The sequence below is a fragment of the Channa argus genome, chromosome 1 (assembly GCF_033026475.1).
Source record: "Channa argus isolate prfri chromosome 1, Channa argus male v1.0, whole genome shotgun sequence".
Lineage (NCBI taxonomy): Eukaryota > Metazoa > Chordata > Actinopteri > Anabantiformes > Channidae > Channa > Channa argus.
This window is the reverse complement of record NC_090197.1, coordinates 40,189,553-40,203,349: the sequence shown is the minus strand read 5'-3', so window position 1 is coordinate 40,203,349 and position 13,797 is coordinate 40,189,553. Positions and strand designations below refer to the sequence as shown.

General features: G+C 40.9%; 1 protein-coding gene across 5 annotated transcripts in view; it reads left to right on the top strand.

Moving 5' to 3' along the window:
* Positions 1-13,797, top strand: part of zgc:171482 (zinc finger protein) — a 51,821-nt gene that overhangs the window by 16,475 nt on the left and 21,549 nt on the right. For all 5 annotated transcript variants that reach the window (XM_067520117.1, XM_067520131.1, XM_067520141.1 and 2 more), the window contains exons 4-5: positions 6,296-6,473; positions 9,143-9,400. In XM_067520117.1, coding sequence (XP_067376218.1) covers positions 6,296-6,473; positions 9,143-9,400 — 436 coding nt within the window. The remainder of the gene's footprint in view (positions 1-6,295; positions 6,474-9,142; positions 9,401-13,797) is intronic.

Sequence of the window (13,797 nt, the reverse complement as noted above, 5' to 3'; positions counted from 1 at the left end):
TTCACTGGATAGATACTGGGTTTCTGGTGCTTTTGCCCTCCAGGGACCCAAGCATGTCACAAGACTGAAAACTATAATATACTGTAGACAGTATATATTTGTTAATTTCTTGATGTAAAACCTGCATACAACAGCAAGCCTTTAATGTAGTGTAGGTGCTCTAACAACAAGCATAAAGAAAAATAATCAGTTCTTGCAAACGTGCACACGTCAGGGAGCTACTATTTATATGTTGGGGACTCAGAACTTCTGGGAGAAGTGGAATGCCTGCAGTTGGTTGCTTATTCCCACTCAGTCTTTTTGTACATTTCTGTCACGGTTTTGGTCTCGGTTTCATAGCTGCTGCATACCTGGTCTTTTTATGTTTATGTTCATGAGAATGACTTGTCTCCATGGAGGCGCTTGTCACTTCACAGCTCAGTCACATGTAATGTGTCTCATCCAGCTTTCATACACCATTTTTTTATTGTGTGTATAAGCTGTATCAATTAGAACAACTTGGAGGAAGGTGGAGGAGATATAACAATAGCTTGAATGTGGGAATAATGTAGAACATTTTCTGGATATGCGGGTTTAAAAGCGGTGTCCAAAGCTGTTTGATTATCTGATGAGCAATTCTGATGAAGCATGCTGACAACTTACTATATGTATGTATGTTCTGAAGCTTAAAATTAATTAGAATTAGCAACTGCCACTAATTAGCAACTGCTACTAATCAGTCTGACTCTTGAAATGGGCATCTGCTGTGTTTCTTACTCAATCTGAGCCATGTTTCTTAAAACTACAATATTGCAACAATTATTTCAGAATCAAAGTGAATCAATCTACTTTTCCCAGTTCTCCATCTCTCTGCACAAGCCCTTCAGATACAAGCCTTAAGGAATTACAATAAATAAGAATAATGCACAACTGAGCAGTCAAGAAGAGATACTTAGCCTACTTGATTGATACCTGTGTATCAAACTGCATCTCTGCACTGCTTCCAGGGTGTTATAAGGTATCTGTGCCTTTGACAGCAGCTCTCCACATTAAGATGTATTTTGGAGCACATGTCTACTAAAAAGAAGTTACATAAACAAAAATTTTACAGTAAGATGTAAAAAGGCCATATACCATGCAGACACACATGAAACAGGTACAGTATGTCAGAGACACACAGGTTTACAAACACACACACGTAACGTAGAAATATACACACCTGCGTCTCCATCTGTCTCTCTAACTTATTAAGACATGACTCAGTCCCTCCTGGCTTTCACCTCATATGGGACATCAAATACACAAACAGAAGATGCTGCACAGACGGACTTACCTCACCTGCCGTACTGTAACGTACTGTGAGCATCCCAGCTATCCCTGTGTTATATCATAACTTTTCACAAAGAGATGCAACATGGATTATCAAACAATGCTGGAAAACTGACTGAAGATGAACAATTCTCCAGAGAGATTCATTTCTCCCCATTTAATTTGATAGAAGCTTTTCTTCTTTCAACACATTAATCTCCCAGGGGCATTTCTTCACATCTCTTTTCTACATTTCATCTTAAAGTTTTGCTCCTGTGTCCTCGTATTGATTGACATGGTACGGTCCGATGAGAACTCAGTAAATGAAAGGCCAGCGTACCTCGTGTAAAGTGCCATGCCTTGGGGTTTGTGTATTTGTGTGTAGGTTAAAGTGTTTGTCGCAGAACAAATACTGTATGGAGGGAGTAGGTCATAAAGGTGAGATGAAAGTAGAGTGGATTTGATCATCTTCCCGCCCCTATTCTCCCTTCTCCTTTTCTGTCCTTCTCTATCTGTGAAAATATCCACCAGCGCAAAGGGCAATAGATAACAAAATGCTGTTTTTGCTCACCTTTTGTTCTCGTCTAATGCTATATTTGCACTGTCTCTGCTTTCAATTTACACATTCAGTGCTTCTTCAAACTCCAAATGAGAGCGTCTGTTTCCCTGTGCTGCTCCATGTATATATTTAGCAATGTTTCCCACAGCGCCTCGACACAGAGCAGAGGGAGAAGTAAGGAGAAGAAGAGAAAAAGCAAAACAGAAGGAGAAGAAGATAAACACAGCTAATTATGAATCTATTGTTAGGTGCATGAGCACGATAAAGCCACCCAAACACAAAATATTCTGCGATACAGGCATACATGCCGCATGTGCACAAACCGACAGAAACACATACGACAATTAGGTCGCATGCAAATCCGACAGTACGACAAGTAGAAAGAAATCTAGAAATCAAATATGAAGAAACAGAGAGGTTGATGACTTTCAGCAGAAACAGAGGAAGATAAAAACAGCGAGTCAGAGACACTGTTGTTGTTTAAAGTAGTTCAGGAGAGTGACAGCTGTAATGAGCTGACAATTATTCATATGTCAGTCACCCACACATACTTGGGATTGTTTAGAACTTTCCCCGCACTGTCACTAAGTCCCTAGTGTAACATCTGTCATCTTCTTTCAAGTTGATGCTTCTTTGTGGTTAAGTCCCATATCTGTCGAATGCTTCTTATAGTATGGAGTGTATTTTGACAGGTGAGACCACTGCAGGTTGCTACAGAGAATCATCTCATCCTCTTTGTCCTCAACCAAAAACATCCATGTAGCTCTGGAATGTCGGCTCGCTGCAGTTGATTTTCCTCATCCTAGTACAACAAGATTTGGGTTGAACAAGATCTCTGCAGCGGTACCCATGGGAGGGAAGAAGTAGATAAAGTAGGCGAAGGCGGAGGGGAGAGTGGAGGAAAAGAACAATAGGATGAATGGTGAAGGAGAAGAGAGAAGAGACTGTAAGTACACATTAGGTAGAACGGAATGAGGAGAGATGGTAATGAGGGAGCAGGGGAAATGCAGACAAGAATGAGGGATAGAGTGAAAGATGAAATAAAAACTTTCTTCGAAAAGGAGAAGAGATGTAAGACTTAGTGGACAGTGTCTCCCAATCATTAAAAAAGATGACGGGATATACATAGATTAGTTTATACATACATATATATATATATATATATATATATATATATATATATATATATATATATATATATATATATATACTTTACATGCAAAAACACTTACTTTATCTTCTTTTGGTAAATTGAGGCAATGCTTAATGTGCTAATAAAGCACAGTGAAAAGAGAAGACGAGTAGAGAAGAGAAGAGGAGAGAATTGGTGAAAATGAAGGAGGGAGGTGTGGGACAGTTCAGACCAGACCATTAACATCATCACAGCATGGACAGACACAAGGGAGGAGTGGAAGCGAGGCAGTAGAAACGGGAGGAGAAAGAGGGTGGCAAGGCCCTGCCAATACAGATAAATACTTCATCTCACAACACACAGAGTCACTGAGACTGGTGCCCAGAGGCAGAGAGAGGAGGGATGGAGAGAGCGAGTGAAGGGCTGAGAGTGAAGACAAGACAAAAAGAGAGTGAGTGAGAAAAAAGATGAGGAATGGGATGGCTGAGAGACAAAGTTAAGCCTGGAAGGTAAAGGTGTCCTTAACTCTCACATCCGCTGTCACTGATACTAACCAGGGCTGACATGAGGCACACACACATACACACACACAAGCACATCCACACATTACATAGCCACACACTCCGACATGGTGCCGCAGACACTATTATTGCTCTCGCTCTCTTTCTATCTCTCTCTCTCTCTCTCTCTCTCTCTCTCGCTGAGACTGAGGTTTGTCTCCTCCAACTCAAACTGATGCCTGCACTGGAGTGCTGGGATTATGGCTGGGTGATTTATTGATTTTATTTGATTAATTTGAATTTGTGTTTTTGAACAGTATAATAAAATAGATTTAAAAAATTTTAGATCATTACTTGCTCTGTTTTCACTTTACAGCAGCACCAGCAGTGTTTTTGGAGTTACGACAGCGTCCGCTGTTTCAATTCTCATCTGTGTTGGCTTAACTAGTCAACAGCAGGTGAGGAAAATAGAGGTCAAGTCACATGCAAAGCATTATAGGAAGGCAGTGAATTTTTTTCTTGTTTGTGTTTTGTCTTAAGTTCATAGATAAAAGAAACGACTAAATTGTCCAGAACAATGAAAGAAAAACTGTTTTTGGCCAGATCGCCCAGCCCTAGCTAGGCTAAAAGGGAAGGAAAGAAAAAAGAACACAGGGGGAGGGAGAGAGAAATGAAGGAAGAATATAAGAAGATAATTCAGCAAATAGAAAGAGTATGGAGGAGGCAGAAACAGAGCTAATAAAAGCCTAGATGGACACACACCATGAGAGTGAAGGTTCATTGTTAATAGCCTGAAGAAAGAACTACACTGGGGAATAAGTTGTGAAAGTGTAGAATAAGTGTGAAAGAGTAAAATATTAGACACTTGAACATAATTGGTCCTTTTTTAATTACGCAAACACACACATATACACACACATACAAGCATTTACACATTTTCTTAAGTGTGCTCTTACTGTTTGTGTTTAAGAACAAAATAAAAAAAATTACCAGTCCAGTATACTACTTTTCACATCACCGCGGTTTAAGGGCCAAACACACCAAGCCAACTTTTGGCCATCTGGCCACCACTGGGCTGTCGGTAAGGGTCTATTGGCCCAAACTTAACACAGCTGGCATCAGTGAAATTCTTCCGATGGCTTTTTTGCTGACCCAACATGTTAATTCGGCAGTGGTCTGCTGTTGCCCATCGAAGAAAGAGGCCACTCTGATTTGCTGTTTGAATCACTGGATGAGATAAGACCAGGTATTGAGAATGGCCAGTACACCTTGTACTTTATTTAAACTTTTTGTCAGATATATTCTGAAATAGAAGTAACTATAAAGTGTCCGTAGTGAGCCACAGCGGTGTGAAAATGGTAAACTAACACTGCTGTTTTTACAGTTTGTACATCTGCCCTCACAGGTCTTCCACTTTCTTATCCTCTCTTGCAAGCGCAGAATGTGCAGCACTTCATGCTCACTTGCTCTCGTCTTTGTAGTGCAGGGGTCACCAACATGGTGCCCGTGCGCACCAGGTCGCCCGCAAGGACCTCATGAGTAGCCCGCGGGCTTGTTCTAAAAATAGCTCACCATAGCACCACTTACCAATGAGCTGCATCAAATTTTTTTGTTGCTATTCTTTTTTAAAATCACATTTGATAGTTATTGTGAGAAATCCTTAACATGATCCGTGTCTTCACATAGATGAATATCATTAATTTAATTAATTATTAATAATAACATATAATTAAAGGTTAATTGAGCAAATTTGATATTTCAAAAGTGTGTATCAAGCTGGTAGCCCTTCTCATTAATCGGTACCCAAGAAGTAGCTCTCAGTTTCAAAAAGGTTGGTGACCCCTGTTGTAGTGTGTTCTACTGTAGCTCCGCTTGTTGGTCTATGTGAATCCGATGTGAACTTATGCTGCAGTGGGTCTTTGTGGTGCAGTGTATTTAAGATAAATTCTTTTTTTTTCTTTCCTCTAATAGTTTCTTTTTCAGCTGTAACAGAATACTACATTGCAGTAAAGAAAAAGAGTAAACATTGTCTGAGATACCATAGACAACTTCAACTTTTTTCATTTTCATTTCTACAAAAAAGTACCACTTGAAGATTTCTGATAATTTACCCTTTTAATCTATCATGAATAATGTTTTCATGGACAGGAGAAATCTTTGATGTCTTTCAGCAACTTTGATTGTCTATCATCATTTTAATTCACACCTGAGGCTGAGGTGTTGAGTAGAAATATAGTTTTTATGTAATATATTTATACGGTATGTAAAAATTTGCCCTTTGTCAAATGTATGTGTGTACTTGTTTGTGTGAGTTTGTGTGTCTGTATATTACTGTCAATCAGGCAGTTGGTCTTGTTTGTGTTCCCTCTCTTTCATGGGCGGAAAGCCCCTCTCATCATTAGTAGTGAATCAGCAGCAGTAAAAGGGTCGAGGCACAGTCTCAGCCCAGAGAGGCTGATGAATATTTGAACAGCTTTCTCTTTGTGTGTCTGCGTGCATGTGTGTGTTCGCCCGCATGTGAACTAGAACGATACAAAGCCCGGGAGGTGAGTGCAAAGTGTACATCTTTCCATTTCTCATCTTCCTGTCTGTTCGTCTGTCTGTCTGTGTGTCTGTCTGTCTGTCTGTCCGTCTTCTGTCCTTTTCTCAGCTTTTCCTCGCCTCGCCTCTTTAAAAATCATTCCTCTCTGTCAATCTCTTTTCTATTTCATCTCCTTTACCCTCTCCTCTTATGTGATGCATGTTTTCCTCCTATAACACCTCTTCTCTCTCTTCAACCACGCCTTTTTACCATTTCCTCCTCCTCTCCTTTCGCAGGACTGTGCAGAGACAGAGGTGGACAGGAATAAGTGCTGTACCTTGTGTAACATGTTCTTCACATCCGCCATTGTGGCCCAGTCCCACTACCAGGGCAAAACCCATGCCAAGAGAGTCCGCCTGGTGCTCGGGGAGCCACCTAACCTACCCACTGCCATGACCAGCCCTACGAATACAGGTATCTCATACTTACAGAACTTACAGAACTGTTTTCATACTTCATACCATTCTAATCACAGCAGCTATACAGAGACCGAAGCAGTGAAAGGGGTTAGTTTTGGAAGACAAAGAGCCTATTAAATTGTCTCTATTAAATTGATCCTTTTGGCTAGCTGATCTCCATCTATCTGCCTTCACCTCAGGTTTAAAAGTGAAAGTCTAATGAATCTGATCTATCATCTTCAAATTGTAAACTGGTATGTTAGTGATTAACCCATTTTAAGCCTTAGCTGATCAATAGTTGCATTGGACTTTAATCTTGTTGATCTTGAGGACTGAAATTTTTTTTAATGGCAAAGTTTATTTTTGTATCTCAAGTGGATTCGAAAATCTTTAGTAATGCTTAAGTCAAAACTTGTATCCTGGACATGAAGGTAATACTCTGATGAAATTCTAACATGCTAGGGGCCCAAAGAATAAAACTTTAACTAACAGGGAAGGACAGTCTTTACTTAGAAAAAATAACATCCTTCTACCTGGCAAATTGATTTTTGTTCATGCTCATGATTGTTCAAGATTAGTTTTTTTTTATGTCAGTGCTGGTGAGTCGTCTCCAGGGAAACTTTACATAATGTGATTCAAATTGGATTCAAACTGAAAATTCACAGAGCTATAAAGCACAATCGCTCCAAATGGAGCATTATAATCAAACCCCTGAGTGACTTTTGCTAAACTTTGGCCTACTTTAGAAAAGTGTCACTTCTGTGCAGGCATTGCCTCAAAGTTTCCACTGTTATGTGACAGTGGGACCGGAGGAAAAGACACAAAACAACAAGTGCAAGAAGAGATAAAGAGGGACCTGGGAGAAAAGAAGAGGATTTCAGGAGATATTAAAGTCAAAAGTATCCTTCATGATCACTTGCAGATGAGCGCTTCATAGAAGATGAACAGCCAAGCTGACAGGCTAGTGCGATGTACTGGCACAGATATATACACCAATCAGCACCACATGCATGCACTGCATTCTTGCTATGCACTGCCGTGTTCCTTGAGAGGTGGCGAGCTGAAACTGTACATAGTGGAGACCTGAGACTGCCCTGTCTCTATACACTGCAAACCTCCTCCTACACACACACACACACCTGACCCCTTCACACACTCCCCCCTTAATGAAAAACACTTTCTTCTCCTTTAGAGTGCATAAATTGCAAGAAAGGACAGAAAAACAACATATAAAACAATGAGCACCTGTTGCAGTTCTTTTCCACAGAGCCGTCGAAGCCCGGAGCTTCACTCAACGGGGGTTTTAAGGATGGCTTTGCTTTTGAGATTAACAGCAGTAAAAATAAATGATAGTGTAAGTGTAACAGGGTTGAGTTTTCTAAATGAGATTATAATGTAACTAAAGCAAACAAGAACAGGGAATGTGAGTGGGTGTGGTTGGTGAGATAAGCAGAGACACAGCCATAGATACAGTAACTATGTGAACAGAGCCCAAAGACACATCAAGGTATGAGCAGCCAATCAGCTCACAGGGCTACAGTCAAGTCAACATGCACTAGCACACCTCACGCTCGTGGTCACTGGTCAAAAATTCCTGCATGCTTTTTATTTGTTATCAGTGAGCTGATGGTCGCGTGGATGTGATGTGGAAGAAATAATATGACTCATTTGGGCTAAAAAGCATGTGTGAGTGGGCTTTTGTTCGTGATATAAAGAGTGAGGTATTGTGGCTGTGTAGTTCCAGTCGGTATAGCTCTAGAGTCATTGACACATTGTAGAGAGCGAATCGGCACATTTGGACACGCCATCTGGCATTATAAGCTTTCTCACACGATTTGGCTGTGGACCTAACACCCCCTCCTTGTGTTCAAATAAACAGTTCAACCAGAGATGATTTCTTTGGTGCTGTGTACTCTACCTTACGCACAAGCACCTTAGTCTGGAGCTTTATTCAGGCACACACACACACAAGCATTTACACATTTGTCGTTTATACATTCAGTCCACCACCCAAACACCCACACGCACACACAGACACACTTCCAGCAACACGTGCATGTACGCAGTTTTCTCTGCGTGAGCCACAACCGTGTCCTGTGGACATGTCGGTGCCTGTAGGCTATTCATGGGCAATCACCATGGTAACCAGTATGAGTAGCAGGTCACTTGAAAGTCTGCCTTTTTTTTTTTTTAATTTCCTCACAGAGGAGAGGAGAGGAGAGGAGAGGAGAGGAGAGGAGAGGAGAGGAGAGGAGAGGAGAGGAGAGGAGAGGAGAGGAGAGGAGAGGAGAGGAAGGCTTGGTGGTACAGTAGATATCACTCCTTGTCTGGTCACTCAGGTGCTGATGGCCTCCCCTTGACCTTCATTAATGTTCCACATATGTGTCCTACAGAATTCTATTGGTCTTTGGTCTATGTCTTGAACATAGCAATCTACACCTGCAGTTTTCAAATGTATGCGTGAATGTGAACGTTGGTTTAAGATTTAATCCACGTAGAGGAAAAAGAGTATGTGTGTATCTGTGCAAATGTGAATGCAGGACATTTTCAGGTTAATGGAATTTCATAAAAATATTTTTACAGTTGAACTCCAGTTGCATCCAAAAGAATATTAACATCCGTTTTCTCCTTCTGCAGTCTTTCAAACCTCATCCTTGTCTCATGTCTTTTGTTTCCTTTTCCCAGATTCCTCCCCTTCCACGCCACTGCCCACAGACCCAGCTGCATGCCCCCCTCCTCCCCCTGACCTGCCCTGGCCCATGGCGGTGGTCGGCAGCAACGGTGGAAGAGAGGCGGGCAAGTACTGCTGCCTGTGCGGAGCCTGGTTCAACAACCCATTGATGGCCCAGCAGCACTACGAGGGCAAGAAACACCGCAGGAACGCAGCCAGGACACGCCTCCTGGAGCAGCTAGCAGGCAGTCTGGATGCCACTGAGAGCACAGGTCAGCCTCTTGGCTCTCAGTAACAAGCAGGAGAGGTGTACAAGGAAAGATGATAAGAGGGAGATCACATTCAAGATTTGTGGCATTGAGGGAGGACTTCTAAAACCTTCATATGCCTTTCAGTGTGGTGTAAATTTCACAGATATACTGAACTAATCCACACCAGTTATTCACAAATGAAATTAGCACTATCAACCAGTTACTGTAAAGATCATCATATTTATTGGATTATTCACATTTACCATATATTTTAAAATATAGATTATATTCGGCTTTTCTTCTGTGGAAGCATATACCAGATTGATGTGGACCAGCCCCTTCTGTTCACATACAGTAAAAAAAATTAGCATCCTACTGATGGTTAGAATATCTCCGTATAGGTATGTTGAATTCAAAAGTTGTGTAGTTCATAAGTTAAAGAGACACCTCACCACTTTCATATATTGGATAAGCAAGAGATTTTTATTAGGAAGCCTGTCACAAACTGGAGCATGGACTTTCACAAAGATGGCTCCAACACAAAGACACATGGAAATTATAGAAGCCAGCATTTTAAGAGCTTGACTCACACTAGGGACACAAGGCACCAGGTCAGGATGTCGGAGCCTCTGCCGAATCAACTCTGACCTTTGCTTTTTTAATTCAACTTTATAAAAATCTAGAGCAACAGTAGTTATTTTTTGAATGTGTTTACTGGGTAAAAAAACTGGACAAGCCAATACAATGAAATGCTTAACTTAACATGCGTCATCCCAGCAAATATTCGGCTCTCCCTATTAACTGGGTATCTCGGTGCAAGTGAAATTTTGACACTACTTTTTTCATCATCTGTTTGACACATCAGCTTTTTGGGGTCGTGCTCTTCTAAAATTACAGACTAGCTTTCACACTTTTTAGTGCTAGCACTGTGATGTGTAAAACTGTCATGTAAAAATTTATAGGCTCTCTGTTGGCATGCTGGCATGACATATACTTAACATTTGTTAAGTAAATAATCACCCCCCCAATGTTGGGGGCACCTGTGGTGCAGGAGGTACAGCACCATCCATCAATCCCACAGTTGGTTTGATCCCAGGTTCCGTCAGTCACATGTCAAAATGTCCTTGAGCAAGACACTGAACACCAACTTAGTTTCTCCTATTGAGTTTTGGCCAGCTGCATAGCAGATCCCCCATCAGTGTGTGAATGAGTCAAGTATAAAGTGTTTTGAGTACCAATAGGTAGAAAAGAGCTATATAGGAGCAGATCATTTTGCGTCATAACATGCAGCATTTAAATATCTATATTTTCTGGTGACAGCTTAAATTCTTTAGTGAATGACTGAAAAAAAATCTGGATTGGGATCCTACTGTACTGTGTGCATACAGCTCCATTTAAATTACTAAAAATTATTAATTGGTAAAACCGAGATCAAATTACAGTTACCATTACAAGTGCTGTTTATATTGTTTTTTTCTCCAACATTAACCCCCCCACCCCAGACACACACACCGATTCACATGTTCAAATGCATATTTCTGCCAGAATGATACTAATTAATGATAATAAAATTATTAATAGTATTTGGCAGAGAAAGAGCTTATCCTTATCCTTTCCTGGTTACTATTCGTGATATTATCTAACATCACCCCACTGCAGTACACAACACAAACACAAATGCCACATAGCACCTTCAAGTTGGACGCACTTGTATGGCAAACAGCACGCACATACTAATCCTCCGTAAGTGCAAGCCACACTGTTTGTTGAGTGCTCCAGGTGCCATGACACAAACCATCATCTCAAGAAGCCAATCATATTAAAAGCATGAGTCATGTTGCCGCCTACACTGGCTCAGAGGCTTTAAGTGGTGTCATGTTGGATATCGTCCTCCATCCACACACTGTGACCCAGATCCCACAACCTCAGCTGTGTTTTTTGGGAGAATGTGACTATAAATCTCAACATTTACCTGGAGAGTTCACTGAAAATTGCTAATATCGTAAAATAGACACATATAACAGTAAATGTTTTCTTTTTTTAATCCAAGATATTTGCACTGTGAAGTGATCCAGGCTGCAAATTCTATTACTCATCTTCTTTTCAAGGTCACTGAACTGGTTTAAGATTTCTAACTGAGCTCATTGTTGACTTGACCTATTACATGTGCCATCAATTAAGTGTTTGACAGCGCATATACTGACTTGAGTCACTTTGTTCATCACAACTAGACATTGTCAGTAGTCACTGGTTCTTCTTTTTGACACATTTCCATTGGTGCCAGATTCTCACATCTGATTGGCTTTTATCACCATTTCAGGTGTGAAGTCACAGGTGTTTTGCGCGTAGTCTCTGAGGGAGGGTCGAATACAAGGCTGCAGCTGAGCTTCAACACAGAGGGGGGAAATGAAAAATCTGAACCTAGCCAAGTGCTTCATCTCTGTCCTTTTAACCTCCTTTTCGGTTTGTGGAACTGTTATATCTTTACATTGATTTTCTTTTTTCATCCCCTTTCCTGCTGCGTTTCTCTGTCTTGTGTCTTTGTTTATTCTTGCCGTGGATGTTTTGTGTGTACATGTGTATGTGCACACCACTAGGGATTCCAATCTCTCGCCATGTCTCATCTGTCATCCTCATTAGCTCCCCATGAGGCACAGGTGAATTATTTACACACCAATATTCCCCCTCTCTCCAGGCTATTGCTATGGAGCCTGCCTTGCTGTATTGTCTGGCTATCCTGTCCTATTCATGATAGTGACCTTTACTAGTACTTGCATCTTTCTTTGTCAGTGTCCCCATTGCTCCCCCCTCCCTTTCACATTCTCAAGACTGAAACATATCACAAAATCCCCATGACATTTATATCAACACTGTTTCTAACTCTTGGATTTTCTGGTGTAACTGTGCAGACAGAACACAGGAGAGAATGCCTTTATTTTCCACAGCTAGGTGCCAGACAAAACCCTTGGAGATGGATTACAGAGGAGGACAAGTGAGTTGGTGTGGGGGTGGCTACTGACGAGGGATGGAGCCTGGCTGACTGGGCTGTGTCTTTACATAAATCACAACAGGGGTAGAGACCCCTCAGGACCGAGTTGGCACATTGTCTGTTCTCTCTGGAGACTCCTGTAGAAATTAGAAGCACTGAGATAAGCATCTACAACTGGAGTGTGTGCGCGCGCGCATGCGCGCGCGCGTGTGTGTGTGTGTGTGTGGACCCATAAGAGGGATAAGTACCAAAGCAGAAAGAACTGTGTATAATTGATGACTGTCCCTGAGTTAAGAAACAGAATCGACTATGAAACAGCCCTCACTGCGTCATGGGATAGGAGGAAAACATACAAAAACGCACACTTGCACTTTTAAACAAGATATAGTCCGGGTAAGTGTAGTACCAACATGGCAGGTCTGGGTGTTGAAACTTGAATACCAACCAAATTGTAAATACAAGTATTTAATAAAATGATTTAGTAGTGAAAGAATCAGAGATAATGGGAAACTGATGACAAGACCAAAACCTGTTAAAGGGACCGAAGTTTTCGGACTTATACTTATCAGGTGTCAAATAAATGCTAATGCTTCACTGTATCTCTTACATGTGTAAATATTGTAAATATACTTAATAAGGTGATACAATGCCTACACTATAACATTATCACATGTTTCATAATGATGACATAAAGCTGCTTGACATTTCCAGTCATATGAAAAGGGTTAACGCATATTTGCATTTGCCAAACCAACATATTCAAACGTTGTGTTGAAAGATTTTCATATCAGTCGCAAAATTTAGAAATCTTGGCACCTACATTACACTGGTTAAAACAATAGTCAGCTTGATTACGGATTCGTTAAAATTACCTTTCACAATTATCAATTAGTCGAGGCAGTGAACAAACAACACAAATGAATACGCTGTAATGTCTGGTCATTTTATTTAAAAGCAGTTGTACAGAAAATTAGTTTGTTGCATGCGTGATAACTGTCTAAAACAGATGATCTTTCCAATTACTGTCACAATCGCTACAAAACTAATTAGACTCTCTATACGTCTTGTAAGGTTTGTTGCTTGGTAGAATTCCATTTGGATTCAATCTGACTCTCATCTGTTTTTCAACCAATCTCTGCCATGGTATATGTGATATGTTCCTTCGGGACGTTCTGTCAAGTCATCGCAGCAGACTGTTGGTTTTGATTGCATCTCAATGGGCTTCTTTCTGGATCCAGTTCCTTTTTAATCTTGCAAAGCGCATGGAGTGCCACAGCACAAAGGCTGTAGTGGTAGTAAACTGCCTCTGTAAACTATTATCTTGCCTCCACAGTGAATATAATTACAGATGAATACCTTACAGTGATATTTTCAGCTGCAGGCTGTCCCATAGAAAGAAAGTGGAAAATAGAGATAACTATCTTAACAT